The 23,316-nt window shown below is 48.8% G+C and overlaps 1 protein-coding gene across 4 annotated transcripts in view; it reads right to left on the reverse strand.

Moving 5' to 3' along the window:
• The window catches only part of arrdc1a (arrestin domain containing 1a), a 36,043-nt gene that overhangs the window by 11,678 nt on the left and 1,049 nt on the right, over positions 1-23,316 (reverse strand). Inside the window, exons 2-5 of one of the 4 annotated variants that reach the window (XM_085909686.1) lie at positions 6,623-6,733; positions 3,699-3,770; positions 3,520-3,570; positions 1,719-1,873 (exon numbers count right to left, since the gene is read on the reverse strand). In XM_085909686.1, coding sequence (XP_085765812.1) covers positions 1,719-1,873; positions 3,520-3,570; positions 3,699-3,770; positions 6,623-6,733 — 389 coding nt within the window. The other 3 variants (XM_085909685.1, XM_085909688.1, XM_085909687.1) reach the window with 3 other exon arrangements.

Genomic DNA, 23,316 nt, shown 5'->3' on the forward strand with positions numbered 1-23,316 from the left:
CCCTTATGTTCGCTCAGTTGTTAAGCCCTCCTACTTCCACCTCCGGCGCATCGCCAAAATCCGACACTGCCTCTCCCTCTCCCTCCGCTGAATCCCTCATCCACGCCTCCATCTCATCCCGGTTTGACTACTGCAACTCCCTTCTCACTAGAATCACTGCTCACTCACTCCATAGACTTCAACTCGTCCAAAACTCTGCTACCCACCTCCTTACCCACACCAGGACCTCTCCTGGACCACCAACACTGCGTCGCTGGCGAAGAAGGCCCAGCGCCGCCTGTACTTTCTGCGGAAACTCAGGCGGGCAAGTGCTCCTCCCGCCGTCATGACCACATTCTACCGTGGCACCATTGAGAGCGTCCTCTCCAGCTGCATTGCTGTGTGGGGTGGTGGCTGCTCTGAGTACAACATGAAGGCCCTGCAGCGCATAGTGACCACTGCGAGTAAAATCATCGGGGCTCCACTCCCCTCCCTGAAGGAAGTTTACGCCTCCCGTCTCACCCGCAAAGCGGCTGCGATTGTGTGTGATGAGAGTCACCCCGCTCACTCTTTGTTTGTACTTCTGCCCTCTAGGAAGAGATACAGATGCTTGCGCTCCCGCACCACCAGACTCGGGGACAGCTTCGTGCTCCAAGCTGTCCGGATCCTGAATTCCCTCCCCCCTCTGCTACATGACGTCCTGTTCTTTTGCGCTATGATCTGGCTGTCTGCTGTTAGCGCGCTTGCTCCATTTTGCTGCTCTTATTTGTCTATTTATTTACTTATTGTTTATTATTTGGGTTATTTGCTTATTACTTATTTGTTGCTCTTGTCTGTTCATTTTTACTCTTTGTGCTGTTTGATGTGCGTGTTGTGTACTGTCTAGTCACCGTGGGACGGTGGGAAACGTAATTTCGATCTCTTTGTGTGCCTGGCATGTGAAGAAATTGACAATAAAGCGGACTTTGACTTTTGACCCCATCCAGTGAACACATCACTCCTGTTCTCCACTCTCTTCACTGGCTCCCCATTAAGGATCGTATCATCTTCAAGATACTTCTCCTCACCTTCAAAGCCCTTCACCACCTGGCTCCCACTTACCTATCCGACCTCCTTATCCCCTACAGCCCTAACCATCCCCTCAGATCCTCCAATACTTCACGTCTGACAGTCTCAAAATCTAAACTCATTTCCTTCGATGACAGAGCCTTCTCCTGCACAGCACCCTCTGGAACTCTCTCCCTCAGTCTGTCCGTGATTCACCCACACTCCCCATATTAAAGTCCCGTCTAAAAACGTACCTCTTTTCTCAAGCCTATGACCTCCCCTACCCATAACTGGTGTCCTCTTCTTAACTTTATCCCATTGTCTCACCCCAACATGTCCTTGCCTTGTTCCCTGTTCTTTGGGTTTTTGAAAAGCACTATACAAATTTAATGAATCATTATTATCATTACGTTCTTGCTTCAAAAACAGATTTTAATTTCAATTACACTATTTTTTTTCACCTGGCTATATAAAGGATAAGAAACTCAAGTCTCTAAACTGCACTATGTGACTAAGTGTCTGAACTTTTTTTTGTGACTATACTTGGGACAATTGATTCAAGGAACACCCTTGACACTGTGGGCGATACAGAGCTCAATATCTGCAGTCGTCTCAATGAAAGCTAAATTGTCCAACACCTTTGCCCAAACTGTGTATTCTTAAAGCAAAAATAAATAGAATTCATGGCTCACCCATATGTCTGAAATTTTGTTTAAGTTGAGAGGGTCCAATAGATAGAAGTCTTTCACTGTGCTGTAATCTTTGGAAAAGCGTGGCGTGTAAACAAAAGCTCTTATTCTGTAAACTATTCTACCATAGTTGCCCTCGAACGATGTTGGAGCAGATTCTGTGGATAAAAATAAACAGAGAAAGGCACTGTGATTATTAAAACTATTATATATTGAAGGTAGTAACTTCAACTACAGTAATTTGGGTTGAGTAATTCTCCAATACTGAGCACAACACAAAACTAACGTTTGAAATGGCAAATGGCTCACATGGGTGGAGGGATGAACATCTACATATGCAGTCAAAGTGGCTACTTTGACTGCATATGGGATGAAGTCTAAAGAGTCTCCAAAAGTTTACAAGTCAAGTCAAGTCAAGTTTATTTGTATAGCCCTAAATCACAAGCAGTCTCAAAGGGCTTCACATAGACAATCAATTGACAATAATTCTCAAAGCATCCCCTGATCTTAGGCTCCCAAAAGGGCAAGGAAAAACTCAAAAAACCCCTACAAGGGGAAAAATGAGAAACCTTGAGAAGGGACCACAGATGGAAGGATCCCCCTTTCAGGATCACAAGAACACAATAAGTAGCTAGATTTGTCACTAGTCACTGTTTTGGGTAGTCACTAGAGGTGTATGACTAGTCACTAAATACTATAGCGACAGTTGCTAATTTTATAACACTAGTCAATTGTTCTGGCTCTGTTCAGAATTATTCACACATTCCCTCCCTGTTCACGAAAGGAATTTTCGTATACGACGACAGAGCTCATTCATTAGTCAACCAAAAACTAGTTTTTGAGTGCACTGTTAATTACGTCATTGCTGTTGAGTAATTACAGCATACAAAATCAATATCAGCTGGTGGATCTTGTGTAATAGCCATTGAACATTTTATTTTTCAAAGTTGTCTGTTTTGCAGAATACTACTACTCAAAAATTACTTTGTGAAAAACAGTGTTTGATGCCATGAATGCAACACTCGCATAGCATAACCACATTGGTGACAGTGTTGTTTTGAAGTGTAGCTAGTGGTGCTAAAAACAGGAGTAGTGGCATCTTTGAAATGTAAAATGAAATAAAATGAATGAAAACCATGTATTTAACGCTGTCTGGACTGATAAAATGCTCATTTTACCATCAAGTTACTATATAGTACAAGAGGCACTGGAGGAAAGGTGGGTGAAATGTCTTGCCCTAGGACACGACAACACATGACTTAGACAAAACAGGATTCGAACCACCGACCCTCTAGTTACAGAGCAACTGCTCTACCTCTGAGCCACAGCCGTACCATGATAATGGGACCCCACATTGACTGCCTGAAATTATTTACAGCATTAGCACATGCGAATGCATTGGTTTTACAGTTCCTTGGGGTTGTTCACTTTTTTTCAAGATCTATAGTTCTTATAGATCAGGGGTGTCAAACATTTTTTTCATGGGCCGCATTGTAGTCATAGCTTCTTTCGGAGGGCCATTACGACTGTCGACCCAAATAAATGTATGAGCTCATATTATATACAGTAAAAGCTACAAAACAAACTGACAACTTGTTTTCAAATCAGACAAGTTAAAACTGGTCAAATATATAAAAAAAAAAAAAAGATATTATTAAAAGTGATGACAATTTGCAATTCTATTAATGACACAAGAATTTGATGCACAATTTGTCTTCACGGGCCACATAAAATGATGTGGCGGGCGGTATCTGGCCTCCGGGCCTTGAGTTTGACACCTGTGTTATAGATGTAGAGCTCTTACCTGGAATAAGAAACTTGAACGGAAAAGTGTGAAGTCCTTGTTTCAGAGTTCCTGTATGCAACAGAAAGGAAGACAGCATCAAAATAAAAACTAAATATTAATAGATTCTGGGCTGTGGAATTTGGAAACCAAGTGAAAACCATTAATTTAGTTAATTTGGCTGCGAGCTAAATTCTCACCGTATTGTGAATTCAAAAAACCCTGAGATTCCAGCTTGTCCCCAGCACGCTGATTTTCTCTGAGCCAAAACACTGGTGGTGCGAACCAAACAAAGCAACACTGTTGGGGGGCGGTATGTGAGGCTGTGACAAAAACAAGAATCACCGAGGCCAGGGGAAATGAACAAACCAAACATGGGGACAAATGCATGGACGTTGCAATTAATTATATTCTCGCTGTTTTCAAAAGGCCCTTTCTCGACATATTTACATGAGAAAAATGACAACTATCACAAAATGCCATGATGTCAGAACTCTAAAGACATTAGCTGGTCAAAACAAGGCTCATGCCGGTGACAATATAGTCATCTTTTGTTGTGATTATTTTAGAATAGGCCTCTTTGGCACTCGTGATGAGCTCGGTAGCGTGAGCTATGCCGTTATCCTGCTGTGACCCTTCTCTTGCTTTCCTTTTACCATGAAAGTCTTTGCACATACATACATACATACATACATACACTGCTAAAAAAAATTAAAGGAACACTTTGAAAACACATCAGATTTCAATGGTGAAAAAAAAAAAGTTGGATATCTATACTGATACGGACAGTTTCATGTCTCAGGAACAAAAGGATGCCACATCTTTTGATGGAAATATAAGTTTTCAGCCTACAGAGGGCTCAGTATATAGACACCCCAAAAATCTAAGTGAAAAAATGATGTGGCAGGCTCGTCCATTTTGCCTAAATTCAATTTCTGCAATTCAAAATTCTTTTCAATATCTTGTGTAGCCCCCACATGCTTGTATGCATGCTTGACAACGTCGCGGCATGCTCCTAATGAGACGATGGATGGTGTCTTGTGGGATGTCCTCCCAGATCTGTCTAAGGGCATCAGTGAGCTCCTGCAAAGTCTAACAAGCAACCTGGCGGCGTCTGATGGACCGAAACATTATGTCCCAAAGGTGTTCTATTGGGTTTAGATCAGGCGATCGTGAGGGCCATTCAATTGTGTCAATTCCTTCATCCTCCAGATACTGTCTGCATACTTTTGCCACATGAGGCCGGGAATGTCGTGGATCAGGAGGAACCCAGGACCTACTGCACCAGCGTAGGGTCTGACCATGGGTGCAAGGACTTTATCCCGATACCTAATGGCAGTCAGACCGCCGTTCTCTAGCCTGTAGAGGTCTGTTCGTCCCTCCATGGAAATGCCTCCCCAGACCATCACTGACCCACCACCGAACTGGTCATGCTGAATGATGTTGCAGGCAGCATAGCGCTCTCTTGGCTTCTCCAGACCCTTTCACGTCTATCACAGGTGCTCAGGGTAAACCTGCTCTCATCTGTGAAAAGCACAGGGCGCCAGTGGCGGACTTACCGATTCTGGTGTTCTATGACAAATGCCAATCGAGCTCCACGGTGCTGAGTAGTGAGCATAGGGAACACTACAGGACGTCGTTTGGGCTAAAACATTCACACCAGTACCCTGCTGAAGGTCATTCTGTAGGGCTCGGGCAGTGCTCAACCTGTTCCTCCTTGCACAAAGCAGCAGATATCGGTCCTGCTGATGGGATGAGGACCGTCTACGGCCCTGTGCAGCTCTCCTAGAGTAACTGCCTGTCTCCTGGAATCTCCTCCATGCTCTGGAAATTGTACTGGGAGACACATCAAATCTTCTTGCAACAGCACGCATAGATGTGTCATCCTGGAGGAGTTGGACAATCTGCGCAACTTCAGGAGGGTTAAGAAATCGCCTCATGCTTCCAGTCGTGATAATGACTCTTGCTAAAGCCAACACTTGTGGTAAAACAGTTAAGAAGCTCAAGAGGGAGGAGCTTGAAATGGCCTCCACCTGCAAAACCAGTCCTGTTTTGGGGACCATCTCGTTGTTGCCCCTCTAGTCTACCTGTTATTAATTCCATCAACACCAATGCAGCTGAAAGTGATTAACAACCCTCTCTGCCACGTGCCTGACCAAAACCTTATCAGAAAAGTGTAATTGAATTCATGCTATACCCTGATAAAAAACTGTTCCTTTAATTTTTTTGAGCAGTGTATTAGTTGATTTCAGGTTAGACTGGAAGGTCACACATTATTACACAGAGTAGACAGAGTAAGTGTAGCCTTGTAGGTGGGTGGCCAAGATGTGTGTGTGTGTGTGTGTGTGTGTGTGTGTGTGTGTGTGTGTGTGTGTGTGTGTGTGTGTGTGTGTGTGTGTGTGTGTGTGTGTGTGTGTGTGTGTGTGTGTGTGTGTGTGTGTGTGTGTGGTGGGTTCAAACCCCAGCCGGGTCATACCAAAAACTATAAATATGGGACCCATTGCCTCCCTGCTTGACACTCAGGATTTAAGGGTTGGAATTGGGGGGTTAGATCACCATAAATGATTCCTGAGCGCGGCATCGCTGCTGCTCACTGCTCCCCTCTCCACCAGGGGATGAATCAAAATCACACGGGGATGGGTTAAATGCAGAGGACAGATTTCCTCAGAGGGGACAATAAAGGTTTCAATTAATAAATCAATAAAGGTAGGAATCCTCGAGGTGGGGGTTAGACCTTCTTCGGCAATCTTGCAGAAAAGGCTCCACAGCTGTGTCTTGGCATACATTAAATAGTTCAACTGAGAAGGCAGCCACCTGGTAATTGTAATTATAGAATAGCGAGCATTAAAAATAAAGAACTGGAAAAATGTAATAATCAGTCAAAGCAATAGTTTGTAGATGTGCGCAAATTGCCGTATCGCACAAACATCTCGAGGTATTGTACTGTATGTTTTGCCTTTCCTGAGCAGATCACAGTGGAGCGGTCCTGGACTGATAATTTGAAGATTTTGCGATTTACAGATTAAGATGGTATACCTACAAATAATGTCTACAAAACACTTGCACAAAAACTAAATAAAAAGTATTAAAAAATGATGTGTTATCTGAGGGCAGGCTGCCATACCTTTGTCTGCCACAGACACTGTGTTGTTGAAGTACTGTTCCTCTTCTGTCCATGTTGTTTCGTTTACTTCATTGGTGATGCCACAAAAACCATTGCAGTTCACCTTAACAGCTGAAAATGACAAATTACATGATAGAGATTGAGCGATAGCCAGACAGATAGATATCGTATTTCCCGGACTATAAATCGCTCCGGAGTACAAGTCGCACCAGCCATAAAATGCATAATAAAGAAAAAAATCGAATACAGTAATCCCTCGCTACATTGCGGTTCAATTATCGCGGCTTCAGTGCATCGCGGATTCCCTCCCCCCCCAGAAGGCAGGGAGTGTCCACACAATTGCAGTACATACACTTGTACCATTTTATAAAAAAAAAGTTGTTATAATAAGAGTTCTAAAAACGTATTTAATTAAGTACACTTGTGATAAAAAGTTGTTATAATAATAAGATTTCTAAAAACATAAGTATGTATACTTTAGCTACATATACATCTGTCACACACACACACACACACACACACACACACACACACACACACACACACACACACACACACACACACACACACACACACACACACACACACACACACACACACACACAATGCACTTATATGGTTTAATATACACTTACTGATACACAGACAATGTACGTACGTTAAAAAACGGGTGACACTACTTCGCATAATTTCACATATCGTGGGTGGTCTTGGAACCAATTATCTGCGATAAACGAGGGATTGCTGTATAAATATGCACTTTCGGGAGAAATTTATTTGACAAAATCCAACATCAAGAACAGACACGAATAGGCAACAACAAGCTGAACGATATGGTATGCTAACGTTACATCAACACATAAACGAGTAACTGAGAACGTGCCTGACATAACATATTAAATGTTATTCAAATAACTATAATATAGAAATCAACTTTATCAAACCATTCGTCAAATCATTAGATGCATCAAAATCTTCGTCCTCTGTCACTTATAAACAACGCCGCTGCTGACTCCGGAGGTACATGCGGCGCTGACGTCAGACTCATCGTCAGTTGCGGCTCCAATTATTCCATAAACTATATATCAAATAACTATAACATGAATAACAATTTTATCGAACCTTTCGTGTCACTCCAAATCATTAAATCTATCGAAATCTTCGTCCTCTGTGTCAAAAAAAAAAAAAAATGCTGACTCCAGAAGTACATAGAATAGAATACCCTTAATTGTCATTTTACAATGCAATTGTACAACAAAATTGGAGCGCTTCTCCCTTTCCAGTACAATAAGAATGAAGAAAAGAAATCCCAAAAAATAAACATTACAAAAATTAAGAAGTATAAAGGAAGTATAAAGAATAAAAGTTAAAGAATCTTATTTACAATATATACAATGTGGCTATTTATATTAACATGAATGAGGTATGTACAGGAAGTAAAAAATAGTTATTGCACGTAGTGTTAACAGCAACAGTGAAATTGTAAGTATAAAGGTGCATTGGTGTTGTATTATAGCTGGTGTTGTTTCCTCTCAGAGTTCAGTGTGGTGATGACTCTTGGGAAGAAACAGTTTTTCAGTCTGGTATTCCTGGTACTGATGCATCTATAGCGCTTCCCAGAAGGAAGCAGCTCAAACAGCTGGTAGGCGGGATGTGTGTTGTCTTTGATGATATTGCGAGCTCTGCTGACGCACCAGGTGGGGAGAGGGCAGCCAACGATCCTCTGCGCTGCTTTGACTGTTCTCTGTAGCCCCCCTCTATCTGCAGCAGGGCAGCTCCCGTACCAGGTGGTCGGGTAGTACATCAGCAGGCTCTCAATGGAGGAGCGGTAGAAGGCCAGCAGAAGCTTCCAGTCCATACTGTTCTTCCTGAGGACTCTCAGGAAGCGTAGACACTGCTGAGCCTTCTTGATGACAGCTGAGGTGTTATGTGTCCAGGAGAGATCATCAGAGACCTGGACTCCCAGGAATCTGATGTCATGGACCCTCTCCACACTCTCGCAGTTGATGTAGATGGGAGGCGGATCCCTTTTCTTCCTCCTGAAGTCCACGATGATCTCCTTTGCCTTCGTGGTGTTCAGAGCCAGGTTATTTGCGGAGCACCAGGTCGGCAGCTTCTGGACCTCCTCCCTATCGGCTGTCTCATCACCATTGGCGATCAGCCTGACCACTGTGGTGTCATCAACAAATGTGACAATCATGTTGTCGCCGTGGGCCGGACTGCAGTCGTAGGTATAGAGACAGTAGAGGAGGGGGCTCAGCATGCAACCCTGTGTGAACCAGTGCTCAGTGTGCATGTAGAGGAAAGGTGGGGGCCCAGTCTCACAGTCTGGAGCCTGTTGGTCAAGAAGTCCTTAATCCAGATGCATGTGAGAGGGGGAGGCCCAGAGTGTCCAGTTTTGTGACCAGAATGTTTGGGATGATTGTGTTGAAAGCCGAGCTGTAGTCTACAAAGAGCATTCTCGCATAGCTCTGCTGCTATTCCAGGTGACTCAACACAGCATGCAGAGCTATGGTGATGGCGTCCTCCGTGGATCTGTTCGCCTGGTTGAAGATCCTGCAGAATATCTGGGACAGCTGGTGGGCGCAGGCTCTGAGCACTTTGCCAGGTACTCCCTCTGGACCGGGAGCCTTCGTGGGGTTTACTGCCTGGAGCACATGCCTCACTTCCTGCTCCTCTACAGTGAGATAAGGGGTGACAGGATCTGATGTCAAAGTCAAAGTCCGCTTTATTGTCAATTTCTTCACATGTTAAGGCACACATGTGAGGGTGGGGGCAGGGCCAGAGTAGGTGAGTGAGTCTGTGGTGATTCAAAGCGGGCAAAGAAGCAATTAAGCTTCTCTGCCAGCGACTCTTGGGTCTGACGTCACATCACAGCCCCTGAAGTTGGTGATGGTCTGGATGCCCTGCCACACCTCTCGTGGTCTGTTGCTGGCGAGGTGGGACTCCATCTTCCTCATGTAGTCCACTTTGGCTTTTTTAATTCCTTTCTTCGGGTCAGCCTGAGTTGAGCTGTAAAGGGCTCTGTGGCCTGACCTGAAGGCAGAGTCGTGGGCCCTGAGGAGTGAGCGGACCTGGCTGGTCATCCAGGGTTTCTGGTTGGGAAAGACCTGGATAGTTTTGTCCACGGATACAGTTCCCATACAGTACTTGATGTAGTCCAGAACTGTCCCTGTGATCATCGCTAGGTCTTGTTGGTGAAATAGGACCCAGTTGTTTTGAAGGCAATCCTGGAGTTGGCATGGAGTGCATTTCCAGGCCAAGTTGTTACAGTCCTTGTGGCGCGCCTGGATCTGCATCTGCGAGGCGCTGATGTCATTTGCGGCTCCAATTATTCCACAGGCCTATACATAACTATATATAAACAATATATCAAACTAGAATTTGCAATTTCTGGAGAAATTGCGTGTGAAGGCGAAATGGTTGAATAACTTTTTGGGGAATACTGCGGAAGGATTTTGAATCTTCCGGTTCAAAGATATCACTTCAGGGTTTAGCTGAGGTCACTTCCGGTTTATTTGGGTCACTTCCGGTTCAATTTAGGCCACTTCTGGTTTAGCTGAGGTCACTTCCGGTTCAAATTAGGCCACTTCCGGTTTATTTGGGTCACTTCCGGTTTATTTGGGTCACTTCCGGTTTATTTTGGGTCACTTCCGGTTCATTTTGGGTCACTTCCGGTTTGCCTGAGGTCACTTCTGGTCTATTTGGGGTCACTTCCGGTTTGCCTTAGGTCACTTTCGGTTCATTGGGGGTCACTTCCGGCTCATTGGGGGTCACTTGCGGTCTATTTGGGTCGCCTGAGGTCACTTCCGGTTCATTGGGGGTCACTTCCGGTTCATTGGGGGTCACTTCCGGGTTACCTGGGGTCACTTCCGGTCCAATCAGGGCTCATTGAGGTCAGTTTAGGGTCAATCCAAGATGTAGGGATCAAGGGGGTGAATATGGGAAGCATAAGGTGAATAAAGTTGGAATGGGTTGAATCGGTTGAAAAATGTGGAATTTAGAGGGAAAAAACGGAATTTTGTAGAATTTGGTGGAATTTTGGAGAATTTGGTGGAATATCTAATTTGAGAATGTGGACTTTATGGTAAGTGGGAATTTGGGGAACAGGGAGGAATAATATGAAGAGTTGAAAGTTGGAATGGGTTGAAAAACATGGAATTTAGAGGTGAAAAATGGAATTTTTGAGAATTTTTGAGAATTTTTGAGAATTTCAAATTTGAAAATGTGGAATTTATGGTAAGTGGGAATTTGGGGAATAGGGAGGAAGAATATGAAGAGTTGAAAGCTGGAATGGGTTGAATCGGTTGAAAAATGTGGAAACTAGAGGTGAAAAAGGGAATTTTGGGGAATTTGGTGGAATTTCAAATTTGAAAATCCGGAGTTTTTGGGAAGTGGGAAGTTGGGGAATGTTGAGAATCTTTCCCAATGTGATGTGAATGTGCTGAATGATGTGAATTTCAAACTGGAACGACGTGAATGTGAAATGTTGAATGTGCCATTGAGAATGAATGGGGAAAAATTTGTTGGAAATTTGGGAATTTTGCGGAATCTGAGAATTTTCGGAATAAGAAAAATGGACCGCGAATTAGCATCTTTCCGCTAACTCGTTAGCCTGCCCAGTACTTAACATGTTACACTCACACACACGCGTATATTTATATTTTCAATATTTATACAAAATTTCCTGTATGTTATTTATACTATTAATGTATTATTTGTTGTTGTTGATGATGATAATAATAAATAATAATAAATTATATTTATAACGCACTTTATATTCGGAGGAATCTCAAAGTGCTACATGGCAAGTAAAAACAAGAATAAAAAGCAAGGACAAGTATAAAACAACTGGACGACAACCAGGATATAAAAACAGGAATTACAGAAATGCCAAAGTAAAGAGGTGAGTTTTAAGTCCGGTTTTGAAAGAGTCAGTGGATTGGGGTGCTCTTAGGTGGTCGGGGAGGGAGTTCCACAGTGTGGGGGCTGCATGGCAGAAGGCCCGGTCGCCCATGGTGCGCAGCTTGGTGTTGGGGACATGGAGAAGATGAGAATTGGATGAGCGGATGTTCCTGAGGTGGAAGAAGGAGGTTTTGCAGATGTATTTTATGTGTGACTCTAGGTTGAGTTGAGAGTCCAGTATCACACCCAGGTCGGTGACAGTGGCTGAGAGGGAGATTGTGTGACCGGCGAATGAGATGCTTGTGATTGGGCAGGTATGGATCTGATGGGGAGTGCCAAATAACATGGCTTGGGTTTTATCGCTGTTGACTTGTAGGAAGCTGAGATTCATCCACGCCTTTATCTCCTCCAGACACAGTGAGAGGATGGATGAGGGAGATGGATGAGGCTGGATTGCAGAGGGTGGGGGGTTGAGTTTGAGGTATAGCTGGGTGTCGTCCGCGTAACAATGATATGAGATGCCGAACTTCCTGATTATATTGCCAAGGGGTAGCATGTAGAAAATGAAGAGGGTAGGACCGAGTACAGATCCCTGGGGGACACCGGAGGTGACTGTGTGTGTGTCTGATTTTTTCCCTCCCAGGGAAACGTACTCGGTTCGGTTCGAGAGGTAGGACTGAAGCCAGGTTAGAGCAGTGCCAGAGAATCCAGTGGAGTGAAGTTGGTTAAGGAGGATGTTGTGGTGGACAGTGTCAAATGCAGCGGACAGATCCAACAAAATGAGTAGTGACGAGGAGCCTGCATCGGCAACCATGAGAAGGTCGTTGGTGACCCTAACAAGGGCTGTTTCATGATGATGATAGAGTGAGTCGTCCCCCCCCTCCGTGAGTCGTCCCCCCCCTCCGTGAGTCGTCACCCCCTCCGTGAGTCGTCACCCCCCTCCATGAGTCGTCACCCCCCTCCATGAGTCGTCACCCCCTCCGTGAGTCGTCACCCCCTCCGAGAGTCATCACCTTATCGTGGTGGAGGGGTTTGCGTGCCCTTATGATCCTAGGAGCCATGTTGTCTGGGGCTTCATGCCCCTGGTAGGGTCACCCATGGCAAAAAGGTCCTAGGTGAGGGGCCAGACAAAGCACGGCTCAGAAGACCCCTTATGATGAAAAAGATATATGGATTTCGTTTTCCCTCGCCCGGACGCGGGTCACCGGGGCCCCTCTCTGGAGCCAGGCCTGGAGGTGGGGCTCGAAGGCGAGCGCCTGGTGGCCGGGCCTTCGCTCATGGGGTCCGGTCGGGCATAGCCCGAAAAGAAGACGTGGGTCCCCCTTCCAATGGGCTCACCACCTATAGGAGGGGCCAAAGGGGTCGGGTGCATAGTGAGCTGGGCGGCGGCCAAAGGCGGGGACCTTGGCGGTTCGATCCCCGGCTGCAGAGGCTGGCTCTAGGGACATGGAATGTCACCTCTCTGGCTGGAAAGGAGCCCGAGCTGGTGTGTGAGGCAGAAAGGTTCCGACTAGACATAGTCGGACTTGCCTCCACACATAGTTTGGGCTCTGGTACAAGCCCTCTCGAGAGGGGCTGGACTCTCTTCCACTCTGGAGTTGCCCACGGTGAGAGGCGTCGAGCAGGTGTTGGCATACTTATTGCCCCCCGGCTGGGCGCCTGCACATTAGGGTTCACCCCGGTGAGCGAGAGGGTGGCCTCCCTCCGCCTTTGGGTGGGGGGACGGGTCCTGACTGTTGTTTGTGTCTATGCACCGAACGGCAGCTCAGAGTACCCACCCTTCTTAGAGTCCCTGGAGGAAGTGCTGGAGAGCGCTCCTTCTGGGGACTCCATCGTTCTACTGGGTGACTTCAATGCTCACGTGGGCAATGACAGTGAGACCTGGAAGGGCGTGATTGGGAGGAACAGCCCGGGTCCCCCCGATCTGAACCCGAGCGGTGTTCTATTATTGGACTTCTGTGCTCGACACGGATTTTCTATAATGAACACCATGTTCAAGCATAAGGGTGTCCATGTGTGCACTTTGCACCAGGACACCCTAGGCCCCAGTTCGTTGATCGACCTTGTGTCATCGGATTTGCGGCCGCATGTTTTGGACACTCGGGTAAAGAGAGGGGCGGAGCTGTCAACTGATCACCACCTGGTGGTGGGTTGGCTCCGATGGTGGGGGAAGATGCCGGTCCGACCGGGCAGACCCAAACGCTCTGTGAGGGTCTGCTGGGAACGTCTGGCAGAATCCCCTGTCAGGAGGAGCTTCAACTCCCACCTCTGGCAGAGCTTTTCCCACGTCCCGGGGGAGGCGGGGGACATTGAGTCCGAGTGGACCTTGTTCCGCGCCTCCATTGTTGAGGCAGCCGAGCGGAGCTGTGGCCGTAAGGTTGTTGGTGCCTGTCGTGGCGGCAATCCCCGTACCCGCTGGTGGACACCGGTGGTAAGGGATGCCGTCAAGCTGAAGAAGGAGTCCTATAGGGCCTTTTTGGCCTGCGGGACTCCGGAGGCAGCTGACAGGTACCGGATGGCCAAGCGGAACGCGGCTTCGGCGGTTGCTGAGGCAAAAACTCGGGCGTGGGAGGAGTTTGGCGAGGCCATGGAGAATGACTTCCGGACGGCTTCGAGGTAATTCTGGTCCACCATCCGGCGTCTCAGGAGGGGGAAGCAGTGCACGGTCAACACTGTTTACAGTGGAGATGGTGTGCTGCTGACCTCGACTCGGGATGTCGTGAGTCGGTGGGGGGAATACTTCGAAGACCTCCTCAATTCCACCAACACGCCTTCCTTTGTGGAAGCAGGGCCTCCAATCTCGGAGGTCGAAGTCACTGAGGTAGTTAAAAAACTCCTTGGTGGCAAGGCCCCGCGGGTGGATGAGATCCGCCCGGAGTTCTTAAAGGCTCTGGATGTTGTGGGGCTGTCTTGGCTGACACGCCTCTACAGCATTGCGTGGACATCGGGGACGGTGCCTCTGGATTGGCAGAGTGGGGTGGTGGTTTCCCTCTTTAAGAAGGGGGACCGGAGGGTGTGTTCCAATTACAGGGGAATCACACTCCTCAAGCCTCCCTGGTAAGGTCTATTCAGGGGTGCTGGAGAGGAGGATCCGTCGGGAGGTCGAACCTCGGATTCAGGAGGAGCAGTGTGGCCTTCGTCCTGGCCGTGGAACAGTGGACCAGCTCTACACCCTCGGCAGGATCCTCGAGGGTGCATGGGAGTTCGCCCAACCAGTCCACATGTGCTTTGTGGATTTGGAGAAGGCGTTCGACCGTGTCCCTCGGGAGGTTCTCTGGAGGGTGCTTCGGGAGTACAGGGTGCCGAGCCAACTGATAAGGGCAGTTCGGTCCCTGTATCACCGATGCCAGAGTTTGGTCCGCATTTCCGGCAGTAAGTCGGATTCGTTCCCAGTGAGGGTTGGCCTCCGCCAAGGCTGCCCTTTGTCACCGATTCTGTTCATAATTTTTATGGACAGAATTTCTAGGCGCAGCCGAGGCGTTGAGGGGGTCCGGTTTGGGGACCTCAGCATCGCGTCACTGCTTTTTACAGATGACGTGGTGCTGTTGGCTTCTTCAGTCCGTGATCTCAAGCTCTCACTGGAGCGGTTCGCAGCCGAGTGTGAAGCGGTCGGGATGAGGGTCAGCACCTCCAAATCCGAGTCCATGGTCGGAAAAGGGTGGAATGCCCTCTCCGGATCGGGGATGAGATCCTGCCCCAAGTGGAGGAGTTCAAGTATCTTGGGGTCTTGTTCACGAGTGAGGGCAGGATGGAGCGTGAGATCGACAGGCGGATCGGTGCAGCGTCGGCAGTAATGCGGACTCTGTACCTGTCCGTCGTGGTGAAGAGAGAACTGAGCCAAATGGCAAAGCTCTCGATTTACCGGTCAATCTACGATCCTACCCTCACCTATGGTCACGAGCTATGGGTTGTGACCGAAAGAACGAGGTCCAGGATACAAGCGGCTGAAATGAGTTTCCTCCGCAGGATGTCCGGGCTCTCCCTTAGAGATAGGGTGAGAAGCTCGGTCATCCGGGAGAGACTCGGAGTAGAGCCGCTGCTCCTCCACGTTGAGAGGAGCCAGATGAGGTGGCTCGGGCATCTCATCAGGATGCCTCCTGGACGCCTCCCCGGGGAGGTTTTCCGGGCATGTCCCACCGGTAGGAGACCCCGGGGACGACCCAGGACGCGCTGGAGAGACTACGTCTCTTGGATGGCCTGGGAACGCCTTGGGATACCCCGGGATGAGCTGGAGGAAGTGGCTGGGGAGAGGGAGGTCTGGGAGTCCCTCCTAAAGCTGCTGCCCCCGCGACCCGACCCCGGATAAGCGGAAGAAGATGAAGATGATGAAGATAGAACTTTATTCATCCCACAGCGGGGAAATTTATTTGTCACAGCAGCGTACAAGAGTGCAAGAATAGGGACAAGTGCCAAATGTAAAAATGTATAAATAACAGACAAGAACAAAGACAAGCGCCACTCGTAGCGGTAGAGACGAAACACATGATCAGGTGCCGCCGCGCATGTTGTAGAGTCTGACATTAGTGGGAATGAAGGACCTGCAGAATCGCTCCTTCCTACACCATGGGTGTAATAGTCTGCTGCTGAAGGAGTTACTCAGGGACCACACAGTGTCTTAGAGGGGGTGAAAGGTGTTGTCCAAGATGGATTTCAGTTTAATTAACGTCTTCCTCTCACCCACAACCTCTATGGAGTCCAGGGGACAGCCCAGGACAGAGCTTGCTCTCCTGAACATCTTATTTACTCTCCCCCTGTCCGGTCCGTACTGCCCCCCACCCCAGCAGACCACAGCGTAGAGGATGGCTGAGGCCACCACAGAGTCATAGAAGGTTCTGAGGAGAGCCCTGCACACACCGAAGGACCTCAGTCTCCTCAGTAGGTGGAGGCGACTTTGGCCCTTCTTGTACAGGGCATGAGTGTGATCAGTCCAGTCCAGTTTGTTGTTAAGGCGAACACCCAGGAATTTGTAGTTCTCCACTACCTCAATGTCCGATCCCTGGATGTTCACCGGAGTGAAGTTGGGTGCTGTCCTCCCAAAGCTCACGATCATCTCCTTTGTCTTGTTGGTGTTCAGCTGAAGCTGGTTGAGCTCACACCAGCTGACAAAATCCTTGATGACCATCCTGTATTCCAGATCATTCCCCTCAGAAACATATCCAACAATGACCGTATGGTCAGAGAACTTCTGGATGTGGCAGCGTGTGGTGTCGTGGGTGAAGTCCGAAGTGTACAGGGTGAAAAAGAAAGGAGAGAGCACTGTACCCTGGGGACCTTCGGTAAGGGGACCACGCAGGAGGTCTTCCACAGGGCTGGAACTTTGTTCAGCCTCAGGCTGAACAGGTACATGACCACGCCACTCAGCTGGTCCGCACAGTCCCTGAGCAATCTCGGACAGATGCCGTCTGGGCCCGGGGCCTTCCCTGCCTTGATCTTTCTGAGGTGACTCCTCACCTGAAGATTTGTAAAAGAGAGAGGGGTGTTGGAAGATCGGGGTGGGGGAGTTGAAGGTGTTGAAGGTGGCAGGCTGAGGTGCGGGGGGAGGGGGGCAGGCCGGGAAAGATGAAGGGTGAAGGGGCGGGGGGAGACAGAATCAAATCTGTTGAAGAACAGATTGAGTTCATCCACCCAGTGCTTGTCCCCACAAGTTGGTTTCCGATCAACCCCTTTACCATGGCCTGAGATGGATTGCAGACCCCTCCAGATGTTCCTGGAGTTGTTAAACTCCATTTGCTTCTCCAGCCTCCTTTTGTAGTTCTCCTTTCCCTTCCTGATCTTCAGCCAAAGTTCCTAAAGACTCATCTTCTCATTAAGCAGAGCCTTTATCTCGGAGGACACCCAGGGTTGTTGGGAAAACAGTGGACCAACTTGGAGGGCACAGTGTTCTCCACACAGAAATTAATGTAGTCTGTAATGCAGTGGCTCAGTCTGTATTCTCAAAGCAGTCTCTGAGCCTGGCAGTTGATTCCTCAGACCACCACATCACAGACCTCCTCTCAGGTGGACGCTGTTTCACCACTGGGGTGTAGTCTGCGACTAGATGGATGAGGTTGTGATCCGAGCGACCTAGTGGAGGAAGGGGGGGTGAGGTGTATGCATCCTTGACATTAGCATACAACAGGTCCAAAGTTCTACTGTTTCTGGTGTGGTAATTTACATATTGCATAAAGGTGGAGAGTGAAGAGGCCAGGGAGGCATGATTGAAGTCCCCGGAGATGAGGAGGAGGGATTGGGGATGTTGAGTTTGAAGCTTAGAACCGATAGTGTGGATCCAGTTCGTAGCGGTAGCAGCAACAGCCGAGGGAGGGATGTACACAGTGTTGGAGATGTTCTGACTCTAACTTATTTTGCAAGAACCACACGGGAGACAGTATGCCCTTTGAACACTTGCAAGTGGAGTGTTTGTTCGTTACTGTAGGTACAGCAATGTTCGAACAAAGTCTGCCGTTGGATTCATGCAAGAGAGTATTTATTGAGAGAAGAAGGGTGGGGGTGAGAGTGGCCAAGGTGGGGGTGACATCTGGCATGTTTGGTGGTCAACTCAGCAACTGGTCAATCAGTGCAGAGGGTCCCAGTTTATTGTTTTACGAGGTTGTGGAAATAAAACCTAGTGGAGCATTTTAGATGACTATCTAAACAAGGATGTTTCCACACCATTTGGAAAGTCTCAAAAACTGAATGGTTAAACTTTTCAGGGTCAAGGAAAGATAAAAGGTTCAAACAAAGTTCATCATTCTAGTCTACATCCCAACATAATCATACGATCAAGATAGTTTATATACCCTAACATATAGTTATAGCAATAACGTGAAAACTCCCTCGGGAGGTAGTGTGGTCGCATGCTAACCACCAACAGCTCCAAGTCTCTGGAGCAGAGATGCTCCTTAACACTGACGTGTCTCGGATGGCACCATCTATTGCTCACAAACACAGTGAGTCCCCCTCCCTTTACCGCTCTCCGTAGCTCTCCTGTGAGCGCGTACCACTTGAAATCTGTCCAGGGAGAAGTGTGAGTCGGGCGGGAGATTGTTCAGCCACGTCTCAGTGAAGCACATGAGACTGCATCGCGATATTCCCTCTAAATCCGGGTTAGCGCTGTTAGCTCTTCCATCTTGCTTTGAAAAGATCTTACGTTCCCCATGATGACGGACGGCAATCACGGCTTAAACCGTCTCTTCCGCTGCCTGCACTTTACTCTCGCTCGGCATCCTCTCCTCCGTGGCCGTATCTCCTTGGGGGTCTCCGGCCGTACCGCGCAGGGAAGGGGCGTGTAGCGCCAAGCTAACAGCTGATCGCGGGTGGAGACAACGGAGCCAAGTATGGATGGCTCACCCGACGCGGCATCAAAAAGTTCCAAAAGCAGTAAGGAGCAAACTACGAATGTTACAACGTGAACATCCATAGCCGCACACTAGCCTAATCAACAACGTGAAAAGGAGAAAACAACAAAAACCTCACTAGAACACAGAAAAACACTAAAAGAAGGGAAGAAGGGTCAGAGCTGCTGTAACAGGCTGCCACTTAAGCGGCGCCATCAAAGGAAAAAAAAAGAATATTACTCCCTCCTTGCCATGGGCTCACCACCTGTAGGAGGGGCCAAAGGGGTCGGGTGCAAAGTGAGCTGGGCGGCGGCCAAAGGCGGGGACCTTGGAGGTCCGATCCCCGGCTGCAGAGGCTGGCTCTAGGGACATGGAATGTCACCTCTCTGGCTGGAAAGGAGCCTGAGCTGGTGTGTGAGGCAGAACAATTTCGACTAGAAATAGTCGGACTTGCCTCCACACATAGTTTGGGCTCTGGTACAAGCCCTCTTGAGAGGGGCTGGACTCTCTTCCACTCTGGAGTATCCCACGGTGAGAGGCGTCGAGCAGGTGTTGGCATACTTATTGCCCCCCGGCTGGGCGCCTGCACATTGGGGTTCACCGGTGGTTCTACTGGATGACTTCAATGCTCACGTGGGCAATGACAGTGAGACCTGGAAGGGCGTGATTGGGAGGAACCGGATCTGGACCCGAGCGGTGGTCTATTGTTGGACTTCTGTGCTCGACACGGATTTTCTATAATGAACACCATGTTCAAGCATAAGGGTGTCCATGTGTGCACTTGGCACCAGGACACCCTAGCCCGCAGTTCGTTGATCGATTTTGTAGTCGTGTCATCGGATTTGCGGCTGCATGTTTTGGACACTCGGGTGAAGAGAGGGGCGGAGCTGTCAACTGATCACCACCTGGTGGTGGGTTGGCTCCGATGGTGGGGAAAGATGCCACTCCGACCTGGGAGACCCAAACGCTCTGTGAGGGTCTGCTGGGAACGTCTGGCAGAATCCCCTGTCAGGAAGAGCTTCAACTCCCACCTCCGGCAGAGGTTTTCCCACGTCCCAGGGGAACACGGTCCACTCAGTCTCAATGTCCCCCGCCATTGAGACTGAGTGGACCGTGTTCCGCGCCTCCATTGTTGAGGCAGCCGACCGGAGCTGTGGTTGTTGGTGCCTGTCGTGGCGGCAATCTCCGAACCCGTTGGTGGACACCGGCAGTAAGGGATGCCGTCAAGTTGAATAAGGAGTCCTATCGGGCCGTTTTGGCCTGCGGGACTCCGGAGACAGCTGACGGGTAACGGATGGCCAAGCGGAATGCGGCTTCTGAGTTGCTGAGGCAAAAACCCGGGCGTGGGAGGAGTTTGGCGAGGCCATGGAGAATGACTTCCGAACGGCTTCGAAATTCTGGTCCACCATTCGGCGTCTCAGGAGGGGGAAGCAGTGCCCGGTCAACACTGTTTACAGTGGAGATGGTGTGCTGCTGACCTCGACTCGGGACGTCGTGAGTCGGTGGGGGGAATACTTCGAAGACCTCCTCAATTCCACCGACACACCTTCCATTGTGGAAGCAGGGCCTGAAGACTCTGAAGCGGACTCTCCAATCTCAGAGGTCAAAGTCACTGAGGTAGTTAAAAAACTCCTCGATGGCAGGGCCCCGAGGGTGGATGAGATCCGCCCGGATTTCTTAAAGCCTCTGGATGTTGTGGGGCTGTCATGGCCGACACGCCTCTACAGCATTGCGTGGACATCGGAGACGGTGCCTCTGGATTGGCAGACTGGGGTGGTGGTTCCCCTTTTTAAGAAGGGGGATCGGAGGGTGTGTTCCAACTACAGAGGAATCACACTCCTCAGCCTCCCTGGTAAGGTCTATTCAGGGGTGCTGGAGAGGAAGATCCGTCGGGAGGTCGAGCCTCTGATTCAGGAGGAGCAGTGTGGCTTTCGTCCTGGCCGTGGAAAAGTGGACCAGCTCTACACCCTCGGCAGGATCCTCGAGGGTGCATGGGAGTTCGCCCAACCAGTCCACGTGTTTTGTGGACTTGGAGAAGGCGTACGACCGTGTCCCTCGGGAGGTTCTGTGGAGGGTGCTTCAGGAGTACGGGGTGCCGAGCCAACTGATAAGGGCGGTTAGGTCCCTGTATCACCGATGCCAGAGTTTGGTCCGCATTTCCCGCAGTAAGTCGGATTCGTTGTCAGTGAGGGTTGGACTACGCCAAGGCTGCCCTTTGTCACCGATTCTGTTCATAATTTTTTGGGACAGAATTTCTAGGCGCAGCCAAGGCATTGAGGGCGTCCGGTTTGGAGACCTCAGCATCGCGTCACTACTTTTTGCAGATGACATGGTGCTGTTGGCTTCTTCAGGCCGTGATCTCCAGCTCTCACTGGAGCGGTTCGCAGCCGAGTGTGAAGCGGTCGGGATGAGGGTCAGCACCTCCAAATCAGAGTTCATGGTCCTCGGTCGGAAAAGGGTGGAATGCCCTCTCCGGATCGGGGATCAGGTCCTGCCCCAAGTGGAAGAGTTCAAGTATCTTGGGGTCTTGTTCACGAGTGAGGGCAGGATGGAGCGCGAGATCGACAGGCGGATCGGTGCAGCGTCGGCAGTAATGCGGACTCTGTACCGGTCCGTTGTGGTGAAGAGAGAGCTGAGCCAAATGGCAAAGCTCTCGATTTACCGGTCGATCTACGCTCCTACCCTCACCTATGGTCACGAGCAATGGGGCGTGACCGAAAGAACGAGATTCAGAATACAAGAGGCCGAAATGAGTTTCCTCCGCAGGGTGTCCGGGCTCTCCCTTAGAGATAGGGTGAGAAGCTCGGTCATCCGGGAGAGACTCGGAGTAGAGCCGCTGCTCCTCCACGTTGAGAGGAGCCAGAGGAGGTGGCTCGGGCATCTCATCAGGATGCCTCCTGGACGCCTCCCTGGGGAGGTGTTCCGGGCATGTCCCACCGGTAGGAGACCCCGGGGACGACCCAGGACGCGCTGGAGAGACTATGTCTTTCAGCTGGCCTGGGAACGCCTTGGGATCCCCCGGGATGAGCTGGATGAAGTGGCTGGGGAGAGGGAAGTCTGGGAGTCCCTCCTAAAGCTGCTGCCCCTGCGACCCGACCCCGGATAAGCGGAAGAAGATGGGTGGATAAATGGAATGTAATCCCTTATTTATCGTGGATAATTGGTTCCAAGACAACCCCCGATATGTGAAACTCCGCGAAGTAGTGTCACAGCTCAGTGGCCTAGTAGTAGAGTGTCCGCCCTGAGACTGGAAGGTTGTGGGTTCAAACCCCGGCCAGGTCATACCAAAGACTATAAAAATGGAACCCATTGCCTCCCTGCTTGGCACTCAGCATTAAGGGTTGGAATTGGGGGGTTAGATCACCAAATGATTCCTGAGCGCGGCACCGCTGCTGCTCACTGCTCCCCTCTCCCCCAGGGGATGGATCAAAATCACATGGGGATGGGTTAAATGCAGAGGACAAATTTCACCACACCCAGATGTGTGTGTGACGATGATCATTGGGACTTTAACTTTAACTTTTTTTTTTAACATACATACATTGTTTGTGTATCAATAAGTGTATACTAAACCATATAAGTGCATACGTTATCATTAGAACATTAAATAATAGTTTTAAACATGTAAATACTACATTAATACGCAGAATAAATGACATACAGAAAATAATGTATAAGTAATATAAATATGATACGTACACACACACACACACACACAGTAATCCCTCGCTACTTCGCGCTTCACCGCAGGTTTTTATGAAAACAAATATTACGGATATATTTGATGCATCGGGGCTGTTTGGGGCGTCACCTGGAGCGCGGGGCTTTCTCTGCCCATATGACTTTACAGCACACTATTGGCCGATAGAGGAGACGAGACAAATGGGGACATGTTGATCTGTATCCTTGCCGCTGATTGGCTTAGAAATGTAAGGGCAGTTTTAACCACGCTTTATCTCAGCCCCCTGCAGTCGCGCTACGTATCCACTCTTCCACTTCGGTCGCATCAGCAAAATCTCTGATTGGCACTTCCTTTTGTCATGAACAAGGCAGGACAACCAAATGCAACACAGCTCACACAAAGTTTCAAGGAGACAAGGAGGGCTGGAAATAGTCACAGAAATGTTCACTGAAAATTTTCATAATCTCAAATAATTGTCTCTTGCTGCAAAGAAAATTTGATGGTAACAAGAACTGTTCACAATCATTAAAACTGTTTCTGATTGTCTGGCTGTGTTGTAATAGAGTGAGAAAGAGGTAGAATTTTACGACTAGTGTACAATATCCTGTCACACTATTGTGTGTTCACCAGGCTACAACTGGTAATTATACTTAATTCCACTATTGCAGGGGTGTCAAACTCATTTTTTTCTCGAGCCGCAGTGTAGTCATAGCTTCTTTCGGAGGGCCATTATGACTGTTAACCCAAATAAATGTATGAGCACCTCATGTATACAGTAAGAGCTACAAAAC

Source organism: Syngnathus leptorhynchus, chromosome 4 (genome assembly GCF_054491065.1).
Source record: "Syngnathus leptorhynchus isolate UIUO chromosome 4, UIUO_Slep, whole genome shotgun sequence".
Taxonomy (NCBI): domain Eukaryota; kingdom Metazoa; phylum Chordata; class Actinopteri; order Syngnathiformes; family Syngnathidae; genus Syngnathus; species Syngnathus leptorhynchus.